At 40.6% G+C, this 24,580-nt stretch overlaps 1 protein-coding gene across 1 annotated transcript in view; it reads left to right on the forward strand.

Moving 5' to 3' along the window:
- SPTLC2 (serine palmitoyltransferase long chain base subunit 2) overlaps positions 1 to 17,928 on the forward strand; it is a 76,554-nt gene extending 58,626 nt beyond the window's left edge. Inside the window, exons 10-12 of the mRNA XM_049825337.1 lie at positions 8,750 to 8,885; positions 11,958 to 12,087; positions 17,219 to 17,928. Coding sequence (XP_049681294.1) covers positions 8,750 to 8,885; positions 11,958 to 12,087; positions 17,219 to 17,338 — 386 coding nt within the window. The 3' untranslated portion in view covers positions 17,339 to 17,928. The remainder of the gene's footprint in view (positions 1 to 8,749; positions 8,886 to 11,957; positions 12,088 to 17,218) is intronic.
- Positions 17,929 to 24,580: the final 6,652 nt, after the last annotated feature.

Here is a 24,580-nt window from a genome sequence, read left to right on the forward strand (position 1 = left end):
TATTCTGACCCATACATTTTAATATGTCCCTGTGCAATCTCAGGTTACATTGTATAATTGCATATAATACTTTTCTGAAGAACTGTGATGAAAATCTGGACAGCATCTGAAGGAAAGGATGTAAAATTTGTACTGCAAATATTGGCAGTGGTGCAGTGCTCACATGTACAAACTTAGAGGAAGCAGACTGGTACCTGTGGAGCCACCTTGTCCCTGAAACTTAAACAATGAGATAGGAAAAATATTCTGAAGGATGAGAAATCTGTATGTAATGTATAATAAAATTTTCCTTATTAGCTTTTATAGTATGATCTCTGAGAAAAAAACAGTGAAAACTTTGCTTTAAACCTTCTTCTTGCTTTTGAGCTATTGTAAATCACTTTTTTTTTTTTGAGGCCAAAAGAATAGGTTGCTGTAGGAGCTGACTTTTCCATTATTGTGTAGGTAAGTGCTGCCTTTGGCAGGATTCTGCACATGAATCGGTCAGTCTTGATCTGCCTTTCTGCCTTGGGATGTGAGTTCGTGTTATAAGTCTTCTTTCTGATAGATAATGTTACAAGACTTTTAAAATCGGTTCTGGCAGATATTACCATCCCAGGTCCTTAAACATCTATTACACCATTTTTAACAATATCACGCTCTCTCTGTTTCTCTTAGTGCAACTTTTCCTTAAAAGGTAAGTGTTGGCATTTAATCAATATTGAACTGAAATTTTGTTTAATGTTCCAGTGTTGGTTTTTTGTGTTGGTTTTTTTTTAGTTTAAAATCTCATTCTCTCAAGCTTTCAGTTTACTTACTATAGTCCTTAAATAGGTACTACTTTGTTTTGAATCTGACCCTTGTTTCCAGTCGGATATTCTCAAGTTGTGCTTGTTCTTTCTGCTACTTGGTAAATCTAAAAAAATTTTGCTTTTTTTTTTTCTTATTTTGCAAATGTTGTTAGAAGTCATGCTTGACTTGTACTTTTCAGAAGAAGCCTTGAGGGAATTTTCTATATCTCGCATGAAAAACGTGTTCATAGCAGTAAAAAAGCAGTAGTGCTTTTATGCCTTCTCAAAAAAAAAAAAGGAATTGGCTGTTGTGGTTTTTTTAATGATGAGGTATTTACAAATATAGTGTCCAGAAAACAACTTGACTTATTACGTTAACATTGCAAAAGATCTTCATAAGCCCTCGGGAGGCAACTTAGCTTCTGAAAGCTTAGTGGAGAATCTGTTAAATCAGCAGAAGAATATTGAATTCCTGGTTGAGATTTGAAAAATGCTTGTTTCCAAAACAGAGTATGCTGAATTATGTCTTCCACTGAAACAGCCAACCAAAAGACAGAATGTAGGAATAATAAACAGAATGGAAGTATAAGCCTTTGCTAAAACAAGAGGGTTTTAATGTGGAAAAATTTACAAGCTTGAATATACTATAGCATCACTCTGACTTGAAGAAACAAACTTCTAGAGAATGATATATGCAACCAAGTTTTCATCACCAGTTTACTTAGATTTAAACAATTCCAAATGTTTGAGAATATAGGCTTCTTGAAGTAGAAATTATCACTTATTTTCTTCTGTTTGGCCCATTGATAGCAAGGTATATGGAGAAAAAGCTCTATTCATGCTAGTGAAATAGTGCTTTATCTTTGCTGTTATTGATATTGGTGCTCTCAGAAAAGCAACCATGAAATGTTGCAGCCTGGTCCATATCCTTTCCATGTAGGGTGTATTTAGCCACCTTATCTTCTGTTTGGGGAGCAGGACACAATGGCATCACTTTGTTCTCTGTGCCTTCATAATAGATTGTGATTTCTTTCTCTTTTTTCTATTATCAGTGATAGTTGGCTCTTCATTACATACAAGTCTGGTAAAAATCTTAGTAAGCTTGCGTGGTCAGGGATTTCCATAAAATTGGGTTGTTAGGTTGGTCATGTCATTTGGGAATGATAGTAGATGCTACAGAACATACCCTTTCCACAAGCTCTTTTTATTCCACGCAAGAATATGGAGGCTTGGTTGTTACTTAAGTAACTAGCAACAGTCAGTAAACATTACTGTTCAGGTTATAAAATGCCTTTCAGCATTGTTTCCTGAAAAAATATGTTGAGATCTGCTGCTTTGATGTCCTTTCACACACACGCGTGCATGTATACATGCACACAGAGCTACCATAATCTGCATCAGCACTTAGTTGACCAAGTACCTTCTTTTAGTCAGCTTGATTTTTATTTCTTTTTCCTCTAAGACAGACAAAACACCTTTAATCTTGGGAAAGCATTTGTACAAGGTGGGAGGGAAGGTTTATTAGATTCCCTAGATTGTGGCTGTCAGGAGAGGAGAGGACAAGAAACTTGCCCAGGTAAGCAGTCCTACAAAATTGATAGCCCTCCTAGTAAAGCATTCCTGCTGAGGTCATGCTAACATCAGTAAAGCTGTGGTATTTGTCAGTGTAAACTAACTGCCAGATAAATCCCGTCATTGTCTGAAATAAGCAATACCGAGAGACATGATTCTGCCACAAATTAAGGATGGCACATCTGTCAGTAGGTGATAGAATGCTTCTCACCTCCAACACCTCTGCACTGGCAAGAGTTTGTAAGATGGGACAAGCTTGGAAAACAATGTGAAACAGATTACATTAGAGACTGAAAGTAACTCTTGTGCAAAGAATTAATGGAGTGTTTTCATCTCAAAGATGCCTTATGGATCTGATATTAACATTAACCTAATCTTCTTCACTTCTTGCAGTGATTTAAAAGATGCCTTTAATATGTTCTGGCCAATCTTCTTAACAAAACCTACTTCTTGTTAGATACGTACTGAGTCTTATCAGAGGCAATGTCTACTATCAAAATACATCTTCACAAGGTCTCACATAATTCTTACAAGTCTTTGCTAGTAAATGTTTTAATTTTGTTGATCACAATGAAAACTGGAACTGTGGGCATTCTATTATGTTACAGCATGAGCTGTTACAGAGACTTGTGTAATTGGGCAATTAATACGTATCAAGTGGAATTATTCTGCATGTACTGAATAGCAATCTATTCATATCAAGAGTTTTCATTTATTCTAAATTTTTCATTTAATCGTTAAAAAATGTTAGCCTTCAACTGGTGTGTAAGATAGAGGCATGAAATGGCTCACTTTAGCCTCATTGTTCATGTTGGTAACAAAAAAATAGGATAAATTAAGACTGGGAGATTAAAACTCACATGTGTTGAACAGCCACAAGATTAGTTAATGAAAGAATATATAGTAACTTCTTCATAGCTATCTAATGTAAACTGGTATTTGTTGACCAACAAGTATTGCAGCTTGTTCATACAGTTAACAGTTTCACTGCTCAGGAACCATTTTTAAAGATGTGTCATACTATGTGGCTTTGAAGTCTTTATAAGAATTAATTAAAAATGTGAACATATAGCTTCCTTTGTATTGCATTGAGTATCTTTGGTTTAGATCCAAGTGACAGTGATCTGTAGTGTGACAAGCAGATAAAATCCTGCTTGTGGTTTTTTGCCCATCTGAAGTTGGTTTGCCCCTCTGGAGTTCAGTGTCAGTCGGTAGTCTGTGTACAATGCAACATGCCTTTTATTTCTCAAGAAGCCTTGCTGATGAAGTGTTGCATTGTTTGGAAGGACAGATTTGTGATTGCTCTCCAATTACTGCCTGGAGATCACAAGGTGGGGGGAAACCAAATGCATCCTGGTTGAACTAAATTTTCTTTTGAGTCCAATACCATCTATGATAGATAATTCATCAGTCTTAATAGATGACAGGAACGTTACAAATACTGGATCTTCATGGCAGAGTAACTTCCACAAATTCTAGCGCTGCTTTGTTCTTTGTAGAGATTATTTTTTGACATGGAATAGAAAAGTTATACAGATATCGGCTCTAAGAAGTGTCTGGTTTTCTATTTTTATTATTTTTTCTAAAGACTAAGTTCATCCTGGCCTTACAAAAAATTTTTAATTGCTGAGCAATTGCTGTGTATTTATTAAACTGCCTTTTGCAAATAAGAGTGGTCTGAGAATCCTTGCAGTATTTGGACTGTTAGTTTAAGCATGAACTTCTGTGATGTAGAGAGCAGCGAGGCTAAATACAGGTGAGTTTCTCTGTTAATGCACCTCATTGATAAACCCTTTGCAAGAAGACTTTAGATTTGGTGTGGTGGAATGTGCAGCCCCCTTTATCCTGCAGAAAACTATGGTAAGTATCAACTTAATTTCTGCTTCAAGAAGAAATTTGCTTAAACATCTTCTAGGTAATATTTTTACTGTAACTTCTGTCTTTCCGAACAATAGGATCTCTAAAGCAGAGGCCTTCACAAGTGAAGCCTCTGGGAATCTGTTCTGGCAGAGATACTAACTTACTTTCCACTAGCGTTATGGGGAACATGCATCTCATGTGCCGTTAGATTCATAATGGAGTGCTTTCTCTAGGCTGTTGGAATATTTTTTTTCAGGGAGGTGCTAGCTGCATTTCTTAAAGAATTTTGCTTGCCTTACATATTTGTAAGACTTCATATGCCATATGGTGAAATGTCAGAAAAGAGAAATGCTTTCCCTCACACAAATGTAGAAACACCATCTTTCGAAGCTTGTTTAGAAGTGGGCAAAAGTTTGCTGTTCATATTGGAAGGTATGTGCTAAGTATTGGAAGAATGGTGAAAATACTACAGTCAGTCAGCCATTACTTACTCTATTGGTTCAGCTGGTGGTACTGAGCCCTTCTGCTGCAGAAACTCTGAAGCCTGACTTGTCTGTTCTGTTAAGTCTAAAGTTAAGTTGCATAGGGTTTATAAATGCAAAAGCATTTATCTGGCATTCCTGGCCATGTATAGTAGATAACAACCATGATGCTATGGGCAAGGCCTTAGAGGAAGGGTTTGAGAGGAGCTCTGAGTGACTTCCTCAGCAAAGCTGCTGCTCATCTGTGTGTTCACACTTGGATATTACCACTTGGGGTAGGAGGGCTGCAACTCTTTACCATGTATTCCGCACTTAAGGTGTACAGTAAAAAAAGGTCAGTATGACAATGAGCAATCCCAGTTTAAAGTGACTGCCTGTTATCTTGGACTGGTATAATGTTATGTCAAGTAAAAGCACATTCCTCTTCTCAAACTGTCAGCTATAAATATTCAGCCCATCTTAGCTATCCAAGCGGAGACAATTGTTGCATTTCTTTGTTCTTTTTTCTTTCTCTGCTGACTCCACACAACTACAGCTCTGAGTTGAGGGTAGTAAAGGGCCGGTGTTTCTCCCCCTTGGGTGGTGTATGACCTTTACTTCTCATACAAGGGCAGCATGTTCTTTAGGGGATACATGTGGGCTTTAGACTAAATGTTGCCCAGGCTGCTACAAGCAAGGAAGTGTTTTACTAAGTTGCAAGAGCAATCTTGTTATGACTGCAGGAAACTTGCAAAAGGGTATAAAAGCAAAGGAGAATTTATTAGTTAATCCTTTAATTCCAGTGTAGGTCTGTCAGTAGCTAGTTTAAGCCATTCACAGGACCCATAAGGGACTTCAGATCAGTTGCTGTGATAAGGGGTTCTAGTTTTCTAGCCTTTTGAAGAACTCTGTTCCAGTAATACTCCCTTTCTTCCCCCTTTCCTTCCCTCCCTGAAGGTCATCACATTCCAGTTTCCTAGATGAAAGGATATTACCAGAATCATTGCACAACTCCTCTGCGAGAACAATTGGCAGGGTGGTGTCTGAGCCGGCCTTTTTTGCGTGGTCTTAAAAATGAAGCTGCGTACTGCCAAGAAAGCCAGCTGCTGGAGGATTGCTGCAGTCCTGGCAGACTTTCTAGGCCTACAGTTGAGCAGATGTGGACAGAGCTCTGAGCTTCAGATGATGTTTGGACTGGGAAGGGGTTTTTGAGGTCCTGTGAGAATGCTCAAGCACTGTTTGGGTACAAGTGGGATTAGCAGTGGTACCTAGTCACTGCTGTCTCCAGGCACTGCTTGTTTTGTCCTTGTGGTCCCAGGAAACATGGTAGTAGCAATTAACAGCCCTCTGGTTAACTACTAGTGTGTACCAGTGGGGCTGAACCAGCAAATGTTAGGAGAGCTGAACATTGACTGTACGCTTGTTGCATAATATTGCAAACCATATTCAATTAACGCATAGCATCACTCTTCAAGTGCAGGATTTAATAGTGGAATAGGAGACTAAATATGTTGAAGTGCAGAGGAGTATGGTTGCATAGAATGCAGGAAGAAAGAAAAGCAAAGGACAAGGAACCTGTGCCCAATTCTTTTTTGATTCCTGGTGCTTTGCTTCACCACAACTATAGTTCCCTTCAGAAGATGGTAATGGCATGTGGTGGGTAGTGAGAAGACACCACTGAATATGTTTTCAAGTTCTTGGTAATATTGTTGGTAGCCATCATGACAAGTTTTTAGAGAGGTAATAATTTCATTAAATTGCCTGATGGTTCTGGAGCAAAGTAAAAGCTGACAGGCTTTTGGGACCCACAAACCTGAGGGCAAGTGTCTTCCAAATCTGTCAGTTGCTGTAGTAGGTAATTATTTCTCTGTAGAGAACTGAAAGACTTGCACATGAAACTTGTTTACATCTCAAAGCGCTCTTCAATCTGTAAGGACAAATCTAGAATCATAAACTCTTTTTATGGGAAAGAGTTTAAGGAAGACTGTGAAGCGGTTGCCAACTACAAATTAAGGTTGCTCTTTAATCTTTAGCCTGGAAGGCTCCCAACTTTGGAAAAGGGTGTGAATGTGTAGAGGGGAAAACTATAAAGGTACTGAAATTCCTTCTGCTTGAAGCACTGTAAACTTCATGCTTTATGGGAGCATGGAGAGAATGTATGTATGGGAAAAGCTGCGTTTGTGGTCATGGGAGAGGGACTGATCACAGCAGTGGTACCCAGCTGTGTATGTTACCTTACTGCTCTTATAGTGGTGAAATTTCATGTGTATTTTGATGGGATTGTACATTACTGACTTGAAATGTTGTCAGAAGTTGTGCATTTCTGTATAGGAGACGTGGATGCAGCTTTCTCAGAAGGTATCATAGTGGGGTTTTTTCTGCATGTAGATTGCTCTGAACACTTGCAAGTTTATAGATTGTCTCAATGTTAGAAATGCAAGTAGTGGCTTTTGGCGCACTATCTGTAGTATCTTGCAGTAGGCCTGTTTCTTTTTATTTTGTTGTTGGGTTGTTGGGGTTTTTTCCACTTTGCAGTCTGGGTTATTTAAGATAACCAACTAATTGGTCTGAAAACATAAGAGAAAGCTGGGTCTCCACTAGAGGATCTGATCTGATGTGAGCCAATTAAAAAATAAGTTTCATAAGCGCAAGATGCCTTTGTGTTTTACTGAAATCTTACTGCTTTTGGGCAAAGAGGAATTAAGCTTCTGCAGAAACTCTGGGGGAGAAAAGATTAAGAAATAATGCTGTTAATGGAGGAGAAGAGATGTCTTAAATGGCAGTGAGTGCTGTTAAAAATACCAGCTCCTACCCACTAATAGGCCAAGTTTTGCACACTTAACAGGTTTTATCCTTTTTTCTCATGCTTTGCCTTTGATTGCATGGTTGTGGGTGGAATGTCTGATGCTCTTGGCTACAAAAATTGTATAGGTTCTTACAGTTACATTTGTTCTGGCCTGGAGCAGAGCCATGTGGGTGTTGGATGTTTCTTTGAGACCTGGTGTTCCTTTTGGTTAATCACGTTATCTACAACTTTAACAGAAGACGATTAATATCTAGCAGCCAACTTCACTATGTGGCATAGATCCACGCTGCTGTAGATTCAATGCTTCAGTGAAGGCAGTGTTTGGATAATCAATTATCCAGAAATGTAGTCTGTGGACCAGAGACAAGTAATTATAAATGTTACTTATTACAGTCTCATCAATGGCATAGTGCTTAATCTTTTAAGCATATTAGAGTATTAGTTGATCAGAAATGCATTATCATCCGCTTACGTGAGATGATGTGGATCTTTTTCTGGGCAACATGGAAACATAGTACACTGTGTTAGGCTAGAATTTAATTAACTGATAAATAGGTTGTCCTATGGCTGTCTGAATAGCTGGAATATTTAAATTATGCTAGCTGTCTAGTGTCCTGTGTACTAATTTTGACAAACGTCCAAAAAAAATCCATACAGAATTGGCTGAATACATGATAAATTGGCTGCTGCTGCATATGCAAAGTGAGCTGGATTATTAGAAGTAATATGTTTAATTTAAGCCTAGCTCATTTTAATTGAAAAAGGTTTAGGGAGCAGCCACATGATCAGTTCAGCAACAGATCTAAGGAGGAAGGTAGTAATTTCCATTAATACAGGCAAGCAGGATAAAACACAGTGAACAGCCCCAGCTGATTCAGTAGGTTTCCATTAGTTATTCAAAGTGTAAGCAAACTCCTCAAGATACAGTTACCAATGAATTTTGAGCAAATTTTGAATCTTGTTTAAAAGCAGGTAACTGCCTTGTTTTGCGAGGTACCTCTTGATTAAAAACCTGACATGGAAAAACTAGGGAGTGCTTGGACTTGATAGCTGTGCTTGTCTTAGTCCATTCAGCTACAGCCTTGTCAGAAAAGGAGTGATTAGTCTTGATTACATGAGGGAGAGGAAACTGCGAATTCTAGTTTGCAATTAATTTTAACACTTCCATAAGCACAAGCGGCACATTCACAGTTTGTACTTTAGCTAGAGGTCTTGTGTTGCAGTTATGCATGTGACTTACGACTATTGTGTTCACAGTCTTATCTTAATTGCTTTTCTAGGGAAAGCACGTGTGCAGCAGCTAGCAGAGAACACGAGGTATTTCAGGAGACGACTGAAAGAGATGGGCTTTATCATCTATGGAAATGAAGATTCCCCTGTTGTTCCTCTGATGCTGTACATGCCAGCAAAAATTGGGTAGGTTTAACAGGATAACTTCTCATCTATCTTTAAAGCTAGGATGGTACAAGAATATTAAGACTTCCCTAAATGTAAGAAAAGACTGGTTTGATTTTTTGCTTTTATGATCATTACTGAGTCTTATAAAACATGGAAACTTCCTATAAGTGGTCTTGAGAAAATCGAGGCTTGTAGCTTGTGGCAGCAAGCAAGCACTTCAGGGAAGCAATTTTACCACTACATGCCATGTTTTAAAAATTGGGGGGGGGGGGGGTGTTCATTTTATTTATATGTAAAGTGTATATATGTTCTAAAGAGAAGCTGAAATTGAATGGAAATTAAGATTAAAAGTCACTGGAGGAATCTTTCAACCAGCTCCTAGATCAGAAGCAGCCAACATTTCCACAGATAAACTGAAAATTAAAAAAAGAAAAAGCAGAGGGGCAGGACATGACAGGACACAACAACCTGTATTTGGTGAATCCTGATTTTTTTTAAGAGGTCTGGATTTAATACCTCCGGTATTGTTATTGTAAATACTAATAGAACTTCAACATAGCTTTATAAATGCTTATGGACTTGTGGGCTGCTGTGTGGATAATTAAGGCTAAAATTCTGCAAGCAGGATATAATGCATATATTAAAAATCTTTGCAACATAAACAAAAGCCTGATTTCAAGGACAACTTGACTTTGGTAGCTGCTTTTCAGTGTCCTGTGTATAATGCAGGGCTCAACCAACACTTTTAAATTTGGAAAGCAGAGCTTCATTTAAGCTGTACTGAACATCTCTAGTGCTCTTCTAGCTCAGTTAGGCTTCAGTCTGGCTAAGCACTGTGGTTCTGTGAGGGAACAACCATCATCTAGCACTCTGCATGAAGCTAGATACAGTCTTCCTCCACCCTTCTCAGTATAACCTTATTTAATTTAAAAGGCCTGTAACCTTTGTGGGTGCTGTAGAGTCTACAGTGTGTGCCGTCCAGCACAGAGAGGCATGCTGTCTCTACCGCTCAGCTGCTCTACTAGTCAGTACAATCTTTTCCCTGGAAATTTTTACTAGCTGAGCAGTTGGGCCAGTAACTTACTTAAAGAGCAAGAACACAGAGCTCTGATGAGAGTTGGCCCTTAGGATCTACATTGGGTCTACTTCATCCTCTCTTTGTCTCTTGTAGTCTGTTTTTTTAAATATTTTGAGAGTACTAAATGGATACAAAATGAAGTGTATCAGGACGCACCTATTTATAAGGAAAATAGTTGTAGCAGAAGTAAAAGTCAGAAAATTTAAAAACCTCATAAAAAGGATGTTATTTTTACACATCCTTATAAGCCTCTTAATTTCATTGCTACTTCTCAAGACAAGGTCAGTTCAAAAAGGATTAACCATTTCCTATGGTCTGTAGAAACACCCACAGTTGCACTGTCATTATGGAAAGGATCTAGATTTTCGTGCCTCTCATCGCGTAAGTCACAGCTGCTAATTTCTTTAATCATAGGATCATTTAGGTTGGAGAAGACCTTTAAGATCATGGAGTTTAACCATCAACCCAACACCACCATGCCCACTAAACTATGTCCTGAATTGCCACGTCTATGCATTTTTTGAACACCTCCAGGGATGGTGACTCCACCACTTCCCTGGGCAGCCTGTTCCAATGCCTGACAACCCTTTCAGTAGAGAAATTTTTTCTAATATCCAGTCTAAACCTCCCATGGTGCAACTTGAGGCCATTTTCTGTCGTCCTATTGCTTTTTACTTGGGAGAAGACACCAACACCCACCTCGCTACAACCTCCTTTCAGGTAGTTGTAGAGACCGATAAGGTCTCCCCTCAGCCTCCTTTTCTCCAGACTAAACAACCCAAGTTCCCACAGCCGCTCCTCATAAGACTTGTGCTCCAGGTCCCTCACCAACTTGGTTGCCCTTCTCTGGACACGCTCCAGCACCTCAGTGTCTTTCCTGTAGTGAGGGGCCCAAAACTGAACACAGTACTCAAGGTGCAGCCTCACCAGTGCTGAGTACAGGGGGATGATCACCTCCCTGCTCCTGCTGGCCACACAATTTCTGATACAGGCCAGGATGCTGTTGGCCTTCTTGGCCACCTGGTCACACTGCTGGCTCACGTTCAACTGGCTGCCGACCAGCACCCCCAGGTCTTTTTCTGCCAGGCAGCTTTCCAGCCACTCTTCCCCTAGCCCATAACTTTGCATGGGGTTGTTGTGACCGAAGTGCAGGACCTGGCACTTGGCCTTGTTGAACCTCATACAATTGGCCTTGGCCCATTGATCCAGCCTGTCCAGATCCCTCTGTAGAGCCTTCCTACCCTTGAACAGAACAACCCTCCCTCCCAACTTGGTGTCATCTGTAAACTTACTGAGGGTGCACTCGATCCCCTCATCCAGATCATTGATAAAGATATTAAAGAGAACTGGCCCCAAAACTGAGCCTTGGGGAACACCACTTGTGGCCAGCCGCCAACTGGATTTAACTCCGTTCACCGGAAGTATTTGTTTTGTTGAAGATACTTGTGTGACAGTTTTAAGAGGTCTTTGCATTTTCCTTAAAAATATTTGTTATCAGATTAGATGATCTCAATTTACTGTGGCAATTCAATGGTTCCCATGATAGGCACTTAAGTGGTACATTCTGTGACACCATAATGTACTTTAATTGAATTAAATTGGTGAAAACAAACTCTTGAAACTGCAGAAGCATCTGCTTTGGAGGATTGCAGCATGGGGGATTCCTTGTATAGCCAAACTTCTGAGCCAAAATCCCTGTTTCTTATCAGAAAAATTTCCAAGCTTAGATTACAAATCCATTTAGAAACAGCCTGCGAAAAGACCAGCCTTTGCCACATATCATCTTTCAGCTTTGTTAGAACTTAATACCTTTTGAGGAGGACCACCTTGGGATTGAGTTAAAAAAAGGCTTTTGTGAACAGGTATTCTGCTTCTAAAAGAAAGCACTGGAAGCTCCAGATTGTGGTCTTACAGGCTTGCTTCAACAAAAGCCTGTATGGGTTAACATAACCTTCATGCTGCTTTGCTGCCACTGATGTAATTCTGACAATCTTTCTTGTTCTCTCTGGCAGTGCATTTGGGCGTGAGATGCTGAAGCGGAATATTGGTGTTGTGGTTGTGGGCTTCCCTGCCACCCCCATCATTGAGTCCAGAGCCAGATTCTGTTTGTCTGCAGCTCATACCAAAGAGATGCTTGATACAGTAAGTGTCTCGTCTTGTCTTCCTTTTGCTCATGCCTTCTATACATCAAGGTACAACAATTGTCTATTATTTGTGGACTGGTTCAATGTTTGGTATACAAACTAGTTGAACCTAATGTTCAAAGCCTTGTGTAGTAGAGCTGGCAATGACTCCATCTCTCTTTCCTTGCTTCAACAATGCAGAATGGCTGCCTACAATAAATCTCAGGGACTTTCTTTTCCTATTTTAAATGATGTGAGAGAGACAGTCTCATTCCTTTGAGGCTCTAGCTTCCACTGAACCTTTTAGAAGGAAAAAATTCTGCTGCTTCTGACCCTAGATGCAGAAGGTAAGCAAGAAAAAGCCTGAGAACCTTCAAAACACCTGTGTTCTCAAAAGAAGTGCAAACCTCAGCACATGATTACCAGTGAGAATTTTTATTCCAAAGATTACTATTCCAGTTCTTGTTTACAGCTTCAGAGCACTGTATCTTAAATGATCCTGTCCTAAATGAGTCTGTGCCACGTGCAATGCCTTACTGACTCCTACCTGAAGTAAGTGTGTTCCAGCAGGAATAGAGGTCCACTCGAAGGATGCCTGCATCACAGTTGGGAGATGCTGCCTTAAAAATTAAGGATGGAAGTTACTCTGTGACTAATATAGTTGAAAGGGTTTGTATTAATAAGCCTGACTATTCTCAGTATGTTTTGGTGTGGTAACTACACTCATTTTTGAGTCTTCTGAATAACCTTCTTTGATGGACATGTACATGGGTTGTCTTAGGCTCTGTCAAAGTTCTCCATTGTACATTTTTCCCCACTGTGCTGTTCTGTGGCTCAGAACCTAAGCTAGGTTGAGTCATGACCTTGGACTGCAGGAGAGTAGACTTTGTCCTGTTCAGAGACTGCTTGGAAGAATCCCGTAGGATATAATCCCAAAGAAAGGTGTCCAGCTGGTTGATTCCCCCACCCCACCACCCCTGACCCCAAAGAGTGGTCCATCCTGACTTACAGGAGACCAAATGTATTGGGAAGCCTGCATGGATGAACAAACCAACAAAAACATAAAACAGAAGCACATAAGAGATGCAGGCAGGTACAGGTGACCCAGGAGAAATAGAGAGACAGTCCTGAGTATGCAGGGATGGGGTCAGGAAAGCCAAAGCCCACCTGGAGTTGAATCTGTCAAAGGACATGAAATGTAGTAGGCAGGGCTTTTGTGGGGATATTAGTAGCAAAAAGAAGAGTAGAGAAAAATGTGGGGCTGCTGCTGAATGGCATAGGGATCAGGTGAGAAATGACATGCAAGAGGCCAGGGTACTCAGTGTTCGCTTCAGTCTTTACTGATGAGATTTGCCTTCAGGAATCCTGGGCCCATGAGATCAGTGGAAAAATATGGAGCAATGAAGACTTACCCATGGTGTGAAGGAGGATCCAATAAGGGCACATTTAAACAAACTGGACATACACAAGTCCATGGGACCTGATGGGATGCACCCACAAGTGTTGAGGGAGCTGGCTGTCATTGCAAGGCCACTCTTGATTATCATCTTTGGAAGGTTGTGGTGATAGGGGGAGGTTCCTGAGGACTGGAAGAAAGCAAATGTCACCCTTCAAGAAGGGCAAGAAGTGTGATCTGAGGAACTGCAGATTGAGAAGCCTCACCTTGATCCTTGGGAAAATGATGGAGGAAAGAATTCTTGAAACTATTTTCAAACATTTTGTGGACAAGAAGGTGATTGGGAATAGTTATCACGGAGTAATGAAGGGGAAATCATGCCTTGTGTCCAGATATGATCAGGTGGTAACACTTCAATATGTGAACAGCAAATGGGACATATAAACAGATATTTACAAATATCTTGTCAAGAAAAAAAAAGATTCAAACTTTCACACTTCACTGCCACAGAAATTTCAAATTAACAGCTGAAAATGGCTCTTTTTTATTTCAGTTTAGTTACGAAAAATAGTAAGGCAGTGGCATGTGCAGTTTGATAATGTATATTCAGTGTTGTTCTGTATCAGTTAAACAACCTGCCATGTATCTGTGGTGCTGTACTTTCTGCTTCTGAGTTGTTTCTGCCTTGTAAGACTTAAGAGATTCTGCCCTGACACTTTGACAGCAGACTGCTTAAGGAGTTCCTTCCCAGCTACTTGTCCTGTTAGTCTACTCATAATTATCCCAATTCAGTTGTTTCTATTCCATATAAAAATTCTGAAGTGTATGTTTGGAGAAGGCCCTCTCCTTCCCTTCCTTTCTCCCCCCGTATAAAATTAATACTATCACAAACTTGGCTTGAGCATGGCAATAGAACTGAGTGCCTTACATGAATGAGGGAGCAGTAACTTCTGGCCAGGTGGACGTGGGGCGAATGAATGGGAAGGAGGTGGGAGGAAGGAAAAGAAAGAAAACTGAAGTCTCTGAAATCCTATTGCTGCAAACTGAGCTACAACTGAAACATGCAAACTTGATGTGCTGGCACTACCTGAGCAATCATGCAGTCTTGCTGTTGGTTAGATTCTTTGTCTTCTCTATGACTAGCTGGACTCTTCATCATAGCAAGCTGCTTTTGCAGGGTCTATATAAGTACTATACTTGCTCTCTTCTAAAACCAATCTGTAACTTCTATTACTCCACTTAAAAAAACTCTTTTCCTGGCAATTCGCTTACAAGTCTTTCTGCTTTCCAGAAAATGTTTCAAGTTTTGTGCATTTATCTCTGAAGACTCATTTCTAGAGTACCCTCTGTAGGTGCTAAATGCTCTAAATTGAGGAAATGCTTGTTTAATATATAAGGGCTTGTCTGCCTTAGCAAATGAATCCAGGACAAAATGAGGTGTGAATTTTGAAGTGAATGAAGAAATCCTGAGTTAGTTCAGTATGTGGAGGCTTTGTTCCAAGTTAGTGTAATCCACTTTAAGGTTCAAAACAGCTGCATGCTCTGAACCCAGAACACTGGCAAGAGGAGTTAATAAGGAACGAGTCTTTGTGTTGGTGACTTTGTGTTGTGTTTTCTTGTGATGCAGTGAAAGGGGATTGATTTCAGGCAGCTAATCATTAAGGCAGCCCTCAGATCTGATCCCTTTGCTGAACTGTGGCAACAATATCCAGGAGGAGAAAGAACTGTAACGAATAGACTTGGAGAGAGCTGGCAGAGTGCTTCAAGTCAGTGACAGAGGGGAGAACTCGGTAGCCCATCTGTGCATGCATGGATGCTAACTAGGTCTGGTATGGTATTTTTTCTGGAAAAAAAAAAAAATATCCAGGTTTGGAGCATGGCGAAGAGAAGCTTGTCTTGTAAATGCTGATATTTGTAATACTTCCTTGTTCTTATTAAGTAAACCCACATGATGGGGAACAGTTCTCAGTTACAATTTTAACTGTTTTATGTAAATAAAACTTCCTTGCCTTAAAATATTTGGCTCGGGATCAGAGTGAAGTGCCTCATAACCTGCATCCCTGTGGGTGGTGCTTTCTTTTCAGTGATGAAAAATATATATATTACACTCTCCTGAAGTCAGAGTTCACCAATGCCATTTCCTTTGTAGTCTGTCGGTCACATGGTCCTTTTTGTTTTAAATTAATAAAATCCTAAATCTGCATTTAAGAATAACAGTTAACAGACTCTTTCAACAGAAATTTAACCTTGAATTGTTTCCATATGGGATCTTTACTTAAAGCTCTGGCAAACTGTGCCCATGCTTTTGTTTTGGTTTTGTTTTACCAAGGTCCAACTTCTGGGTTTGTCGTTCCCCCAGATTTCAGAGTGGAGAGGTTTTTGCTGCCAGATATAACAAGCATGAGGGGCCATTTTTTAAAGAAACAAAAACTTGAACTATCCATCCAGGAAGGAAAAGCATGTAGCGATATTAACCCCCATCTCCCAACTATTCTCAAGAGACAGGCATTTGACCCAGAACATGTTAAAATCGTAGCATTAATGTTGAATTAGTGGCATTCTGAAGGAATGCTGAATGTACCTATCTGAATAAATTTACAATTCAAGGGAGTACAGAATGCCATCCTTTGAGTTCAGAAATCACATTGGACTTGGAAATCATCTTTTGAGCTCATTTCTTTGTCACTTGCCTATATAGGATAATTAGCATCACATACTGTTGCAAATTTCTCTGCGGCAACTGATTTATTTTGTACCTTGCTCCAAGAGTGTTCTGTAGAGAAGTGAATTGAAGTTTAGGGTTTGGCTTTTAACAAACCCCATTGTGAACCAGTGTCTTATCAAAGAGTTAGCAACATAAAGTATGATTAACTGAGCTGGGACTTTCCTTGTTTCTTATGTTAGGAGATGTTTGATCTCTGGTAAACTTAATAACATTTGCATTCAGGTCAAAATGGTGAAATGTTTTGTTAGCTCACTAGCAGTGTTCTGGGCCATCAGTTGCCTGAGTGTTGCCTTTGTGGCAACCTCAGTTGGTGGGACTTGCTTTCAAGGGAGAAAGTTCTTGAGATCCTACCCGGAATAACATTTTTCATTCCTTGGATTGGCTGGCAAAAATCTCCCATGCAATGTTGTTTACAATACAGAGCTTGCATCTCTAGTTTTATATGGACAATGCAAATTAACCAAGTGTAGATATAACAAATGCATCAATAAACTTGTTATCAGAATATTGCAGTTTACCTTTTGCTATCTTGTCATTTAAAAAAATATAGTAAGTTGGAAATGGTATACTAACACAACTGGTTTTTTCATACTGAATGATGCGTAAAGAGGAGTCAAACCTCCGTGTCAATTTTTTTCTGCTTCAGCTTTACTACCTCCAGGGAGGGAGGAACACTGTTCTTGGTTTTTCTGTCTATGAATAGTCATGGCTTTTTTTGGGGGGACGGCTGTGAAATTTGAGTTAGTATTGCTGGATATTATGATCCTGCCTTGGAAGTGGAGTAATCGAGTGGGTGCAGAGTCACTCTCAGTTAAGTGACCAGTGCTGCTCACTTGGTCTCGAGACTTCTGAATGCTAAAATCTAAACCAAATCCCATGCACCTCTGAAGCTACAGACTTCTAGCACAGTAAAATCTTACTTAAGTAAAACGGCTGTCAGAGTAGTCTGCAGGCATGCAAAAAGGAAGATGTGCTGATAACTAGCTTTTATCTGTCTCCTCTGCTGATCTACTGTGGTCTCTTTCTCAGGCTTTAAAAGAAATCGATGAAGTTGGGGACCTTTTGCAACTGAAATATTCCCGTCACCGTTTGGTACCTCTCTTGGACCGGCCATTTGATGAGACAACATATGAAGAAACAGAAGACTGAACTCCCTCCATGTGCCTTGGTGGGAGGGACACACCCCGTGGGACACTGTGGCGCACAGGCCACAGCATCCATGAACAACACACTTATGACTGCTTATCAGACATTTCCTCACAATACTGAAGTGGCCACATAGCTCTAAATGGCATTTTGTAAATAGGGAGATGAGAAAAAAAAGCTTTGATTCCTGTGTCTTCAGGGTCTGGCCCTAGAGGTGCTTGGCTTTATTTTTTCTTGTTGCTTTTTTTATTTATTTGTCTCAGTGAGTTCACAGCAACCCAAGTTGGCTGTGCCTGATCAGCTCAGACTTTGTATGCACCATTACCCTCCCAAATGCTGGCTGAGATGAAGTGAGCATGTGTGACGCTGGCATGGCAGCATTTCCAGTGTCACTGCTAGGTATCTGACCTTCCCAGTAAGGAGCGAGCTGACCTGCCTGTTCTTGGAGACTTCTAGAGAAACTGCTGATGGCTAACTTTGACATATTTAACAAGATGGATAATCAACCAAAATTTTTTTTCTTTTGCAGTTACTTGTGTTTAAAACTTGAATTTAGCCTTTTTAAAATAAATGTGTTGTTGACATGTCACTGACGGGACCATTGTTCCCAAACTTTATTTAGTTTTGTAAGCCACAGGCAGGACTTCTGGGACTCTAGTCTCTTTTCCTTCCCAGTATGGATTCCAGATTGTCTCCTTGTTTTGACACTAATTGTACTCTTGATATAGGGTAAGTGATAGAGAGGGGTTTTGTTATTTTTTTTTTAAATGGGCTGTGTTTTGTCTTCCTTCTGACGTACTCTGTCAAAAAAAAAAAAAAAAAAGGTGGTTTTAGTGTGTGTTGCTTTCTCATCTTCAGGTTAATTTCTCTTGCTTTAGAATTATCATAAAACCATGAACAAGTCACTGCTAAGTTCTACAAGAGTGCTCTTGGGATTAAGTAAACCATAGTCAGCCTTGTGCTTCTTAAGACCAGAACCCCTCAGGCCTAGACAATGGATGACTATTAGGAGAACCACTTATTTCATGCAGATCCGTGAGAGACTGATTGCTATCCTTTGCCACACTAATTCACTCTTTCTCATCATATATGAGGTGTTCTTCATCGGCCTTGTTGTGCAAGGCTTTTATTCAAAGAGTGCAGACAGCTTGACTCTTGTATCACACATTATATTTTGTCTAGCCAGCAAAGTTTCAGTTGGCAGCTGCCTATCTGTGTAGGCCTTCCCTGGAGAAAGAATGTCCTCACAATTGCATTTAGTTTGAGATCTTCATTCTTTTGCATTTCTGTTACAGTGAGATCAAATTAATGTTCACTGAACCAGTTGCTGTTTGGAATCTTTATGTGCAAGTTCCACACTGTCTTACTCTGATCAAAGTTTTAAATAGACACCTTTGCTCTAGCACACCTTAGAGGTGGTCTGCTACTTGGTCATTGCATCTTGAATTATTTCAGTGAACAGAATGGATCATTGAAGAGGTACCAAAAATTTTGTAACAACAGTCAGTTGCAGTATAGTTTGTTTCTGTATTTTATACCTTGGACATGTAGGTTTTCTGCAAAGATAGTAAAGTTTTAACATGGTGTCAATTGGGTTGGGCGAGCTCTTCAATTTGGATTACAAAGTGCTTTTTGCAGGTGGCTGGAGTTTTTTAAACAGATTCCTCATAATGCTAAAGCAGAGTGCAGCTCAAAGCTATTTGCCTGGTGCTGCAAAAATAGTAATAATTTTTTTTAAGTTCTTTTATGTTGACTCTGCAACTAACAGGGAAGGAGCACTTTGGTCAATAGAAGCAAGCAGTTCTGCAAACACATCTGGTGATTTAAAGCAGAATTGGCTTCTATTTTATAGAATATCTGTCTTCATGCATTTATAGATCTTGTTGCATTTTAATGTAACAGAACTTCAAAACACTGATTCAGCTTTTACCATTGCATTTCAGAAATTTAATTAGATGAGAAGAAGTAAAATTGTCTCTTTCAAAATAAGTCCATGTAACTGTTTCTGTCTTAGCCCACTAATGTTGATTTGCTTGCCTTCTGGAACAAAGTGTGCGCACTGTCCAAGAAGTCTGTAACCTGTATGTGCAACTCTGATAGCTATGGAGTAGTCTCATTTGTTCAGCCACAGAGTGAGTCAACTGCAATTACATGAGCTTACTTTCTCACCTGTGTTCTGCCCAGGACTAGCTTTAGCATTCCACCAGATGACCTGCTTTCTGACTTCACGAAGCTTTACCTCAAAGAATTATTGCTTTTTTACTTTCTGGATTGTAGTAGGGAACAAGAGAAGGTTGGTGCAGAAAGCTCTGCCTCCAGCCCCGGTCCTGTTGACTTGATCATGGAATGGTTTAAGATCAAACCAACCAACTTGAAAGCATGGGCACAGGTCAGTAAGGAGCTGTTTTGAGCATTCCCAGATGTACAGCATGCTAGTGTCTGCTGTGTAGTCAAGTCAGTTTGAAAACTGTGATATATTAAGTTAGAAGTGGGTTATTGTAGATTCTACAAGTCTCAAGTCTTAATCTCGTCTCTGGGATTCAGTTTTAGGGCAGTTTGTCTTTAGAAGGGAGAAAAACATCTGGATAAATCTCAGTAATTCAGGTAACTCCTGTATAATGCTTGTGAAATTGTCAGTGTTTGAAAACTACTGGCCCCCATTGGGATTCCAGTTGCACTTGCTGAGGAAATTGTGTTCATGCTATAACTTCTACCATTTAGTATCTTTCTGCTATGTCACACTGTCTGCATATGACTTTAAATTCTGGGTTGCAAAGACATTTCAGAAATCACTCAGGCAGTTAGTAGCATTTGCAAACTGCTTGGTTACATTTCAGCCCTGCCATATCCATTTTGGGAAGCAACTTCCCGCCCCCCCCCCCCCGGAGGCCTTTTACTCAAGGGAATGTATTTTGCCAAAGTCTGGTACCTGTTGAAACTGCTTCTGAAAAAGAAAGGAGTTACAAGTCCAAGATTTCACACTTTTAAGTCAGTAATTCACCAAGCATGAAAGCCAGGAAAGTCTTTTCACATCTAGTAAAAAACTCTTCTCCCACAACCCGGGAGGGGTTGGGACCCCTCCAAGAGGGAGAACCGCTACTGGTTTGTACTAGGCAAACCTACAGCATGTGTGCTGTCACGGTATATGTAGGATGGATTGCTGCTTTGATATTTATGTACTGACCAGAAATTTGTCTCCTTTTTGTCCTGGCGGTAGAAGTAAATGAAAGAACCAATCTTGAGAGATCAGAAAGGAAGAAAAGCTGCTTAAGAAATAGACTTCAGTCCCTGCCAACTTTTCTGAGACATTCTAATTGAAAATGACTCCTGGTATTTCTTAAGAGATGCAAAATTCAAAAGAAAATGAAGGCTGCTTTTGAACAAAGGATTTTGCCTTGTACTGTACATTGGCTAAACTTACTCATAAATATACAATAGTTACCTTCCCAGTACGTCTCTGAAAAACTTAGCAAGCAAGATTTTGCTTCTGCTGAGTGGAGTGAAGAGATTAAAACTATTATAGTTTTCAAGGCTGATGGCCATGTTCTTTTAAGAAAATTGAGAAGCTCCTGTTACTGAGCATCAGTGAAGAGAGATCTGTTTCTTCTTAGAAGCTGGCCTTCCCAAGTAGACCTTTGTCTTAAGGAGCCTGATTCATAATTTTTCTTTAGTTCTTTGGCAGAAAAGAAACCAAGGGATTTTGTGTCAAAATATTCAGGGCTTTTTTTTTAACAAGACACAAACTTTTGTATATTATCTGTGTATATGGTATATTTAAATCTTTGTTTAGTTTCTATATTTTTTTCCCTTCTAAGCATCCTTAAAGAGCTGTTCTGGTTCTTGGGTTACTGCTGTAGCACACTTCTGCTTTAGGCAAAGACTCGGGAGTGAATTGATTGAACATCTTGCCATGTTGAAGTCCTTAAGTGAAAGAATTGCCTCATCCATCCTTCTCTTGCTCTTTCCTCTAAGAGTGCAGAAGTGGTACCCGCTGTCAAAGCTGTGCCTTCATGTAGAGGAGGAAAGGGAAGTGTGCCCGTGATATCAGTGACCTAGCCCTGTGCTGCATGGATGAAGGACCAATACAGCAGAGATGGAGAAAAGGGGAAGTCAGTCATCATTTATTCTCAGCTGTGCAGGGATCTTTCATGTGTACTTGAACAAGCATCCCTAAGGCAGAAATGCAACTTTCAATGCCCAGAGGGACACTCCTCTAAAACTTCTCTACACCAAGTAAATACTTCCTCTCCTGTGCAAATTTTAATTTCTTTATCTCTGAAAAGTATTTGGTTTGCAGCTGTTTGCTCATTCAGAAGCCATGTTATCCATTCAGGCAGATCATAAGAAAGGTTGGAGGAAAGTTGTGAGCATGAGCGCTCAATTTCATCTACGAGAACACCTTCCAGCATTGGATCTGGAGTGCTATGCATGAGCTCCTTTGCTGCATCACAGAGAAGGAAACTTGTGGAGATTTATCCCAATATACAATGTTCAGCCAAAATTTGTTCAGTTTATATATATTATTTTTACAGTTTATACTCAGCCTGTGAAAGTGTCAAGCATGCTGGGATCTGTGTGGGTGGCACCTTCTGCACAGAGATCGGAGGTACTTGCAGTCTGTTGTAACACTGGTGAAGCACTGAACTGTCTGGGAATGGCTAGTACGAGACCTTGGGAGGTGCCTTGCTGGCTTTGGCGCTGGACCTGGCACCCAAGTGGCATTGGACCACTTTGGGAAAAGCACCGGTCATTTGACCTGTGTAACTTCAACACGGTTTTAAAAGAAAGAAAAAAGAAATAAACAAAGCCATTGTGATGGCTTGTATTCCTGTAAACATTCCCAGCCTTGCAGTTGTTCACTTGTTCAAGGATTTGGACATGAAGCTAGAGCACAACCATGAAGTGTTTGTGTGAAGTATTGTGCTTTATCTTTCACTAAGAAGAGAAGCGTTTGGTGCAGACATTGGAGCTGTTGTGTTTACATCCCCAAAAGGGGCTGGGTGAAGGAGGTGATGACTGTGGTGTGTGTTGAAGGCCTTAAACTGTGACTCTTGGTATGAAGAATTGAAATTAAAACTGACCTTGAAGAATGCAGTGGATTTTAACCCATGGAAGAATACTCTGTGCTCTTAGTTAAGCAATATGTACTGCTGTTTTCTTGGGAGGGAGGGAGAGGTTCAGCTCAATTTGTATTTGACCCTGGCTAGCAGCTGTTTAAGGAGCAAGGAGGTATCTGTATGTGAAGGCCAAAAATAGTGCAGTTCTCTGCACCAATGTTCCTATGCAGCAAGCTTTGGTAACTTGTTCCTGGGCTGCTGTAAGTAGGAGAATTATTGAGAGGATCAGGGACTTCAGAAGGAATGGCAGCTAGCCAATTAATTTCTTCAATAGTAGGTGAACAGGTCTCACTTAAGTATGCCAAGGGTTGATGCTGTTCCAAAAATACCCATGGTGAAGTGAAACATACCCCAAACCATCTGACTGCTGTAAAGCATTCTTTTTCTTTTTTTTTTTTTTTTTAAAATCTCATCCTATTCAGAGAGTATTTCTGCTACCCCCTAACGGTATATTAAGCTAAATGCATTTTTAACTTCAGACCAGTTTGGGAGAGATCAGAGGAACGTTGGAGCCTGAGGCTTTAGGCTAACAGCCCTGAAGCCAATGGTGGCCCACATTTCCACAAGCCCTGGGCAGAATTACCAAGTCACAGCACTTCATCTTAAATTGCACTGTATTCTTATGCCTCTGTGTTGCTATAATGTACATATATACTGGATTTTTTTGTAGATAAGACATTTTAGATAAAATTTTTAAATGGGCTCCCCCCAAATATTTTATGCCAGATGTCTAATTTTTTTTACACTTGGGATTAACATGAAGTTGGATGTGCTGTGGACAGGGAAAAGATAAATGGATGGTATATTGGCTTTAAAAAGGTAACAATGCATGTTTGAAAAAACAACAACAAAAAAAACCACCAGAGAAAAAACTGCTTGGGGAAAAAAAAATCCATTCAACTATATTCTATGTTCTGCATAATAAAGACTTTAAAAAAATGCTATACTGTGATTTATTTTTTTTTCTTAATGCTAATGAGGCTTTTCCACTGTTACAGAGACCAAACCCTCTTCCCCTTCCTTCCCAATCCCTTTACCCCTACCACCCCCAAAAACCCAACCCCAACACCCCAGTTTCATACTGGCATAGCTGGATAAAACCATAGCCTGGCTGAGAGCTCAGGTAGATCAGTGTGTTCCTCTAGACTTGGACTCCAGAGCCAGGAAACCTTGCATGTGAGATGGATGCTTAGCTATTTCTTATCAGTTTTGGGTCCATCGTACAGCAACAGTCCTGATGCACAGTCTGGAGAAGCTTCTGTTGTGGAGGGAGAGGTCTGCAGGTGTTACTGTTGTTCCTGACATGCAGCACTCCTGCAACTGCCTGCTGTAGCTTTGTGATAGCCAAGTAAAGCTGCCTCTGCTCAGAAGTTGGGCTGCTATCAGCTGTTATGCTGCTAATGAGATGTTTGAAAGGGCTTCTTGATCCATCTTGCATGGAATTCTTGACCACACATCTGTGTTGAAGTCTGTGTCTTGTTTTAAACATTTCCTCTGATTCATCTCAGCCCTAAGTTTGCACAAGCCAGATGTTGGCATTTGAAAAGGAGGTGCAGGTCCTGTTTTTAGCTGTGGGTGCACAAATGGGCCCAGGTGATTCGCAGGGTTGTGCTAAGGCTCCTGTAGAAATGTTGGACTTTGTTTTTCCTTGCTAGGTATCCCTTTCTGGGGTCTGTGCCAGCACTGGCACTTTTCCTCAGCGGGCTGCAAAGCCTCCTTTCAGTGTCTTTCCCTAGTACTTCCTTCATAATCATTTCCCTAGTAATTTCCTTCACAGGCTGAAGAACGCCTGCGGAGATCCTGGAAAAAAGATGCTCTCTAGCCCCCAAGTAAACAGCCACACCGTATTTCCAATGGGCTTTGGGGGCTAGGAAAGATGCTGGCGGCGCAGGAGAGAGCAGATCAGTGACTAAACACTTATTTTGAGTGGTGGCAACTTCCTCCCGCAGCTCGGGAACAGCCGGAGCTTCCACCGGGGAGCACAGAGCCCCGTTTCTGCCTGCCGCGGGCTGGCCCAGGTCTGGGGGCGGCCCCAGCCCCGCTCTCCAGCGCGGCGGCCCCAGCCCCGGCGCTGCAGCCCGCGGCCCCCGCCCGGAGAAGGGCAGGGGGGCGGCCTTTACAAGCGGAA

This window comes from Accipiter gentilis, chromosome 22, assembly GCF_929443795.1.
Source record: "Accipiter gentilis chromosome 22, bAccGen1.1, whole genome shotgun sequence".
In the NCBI taxonomy this organism is placed as follows: domain Eukaryota; kingdom Metazoa; phylum Chordata; class Aves; order Accipitriformes; family Accipitridae; genus Astur; species Astur gentilis.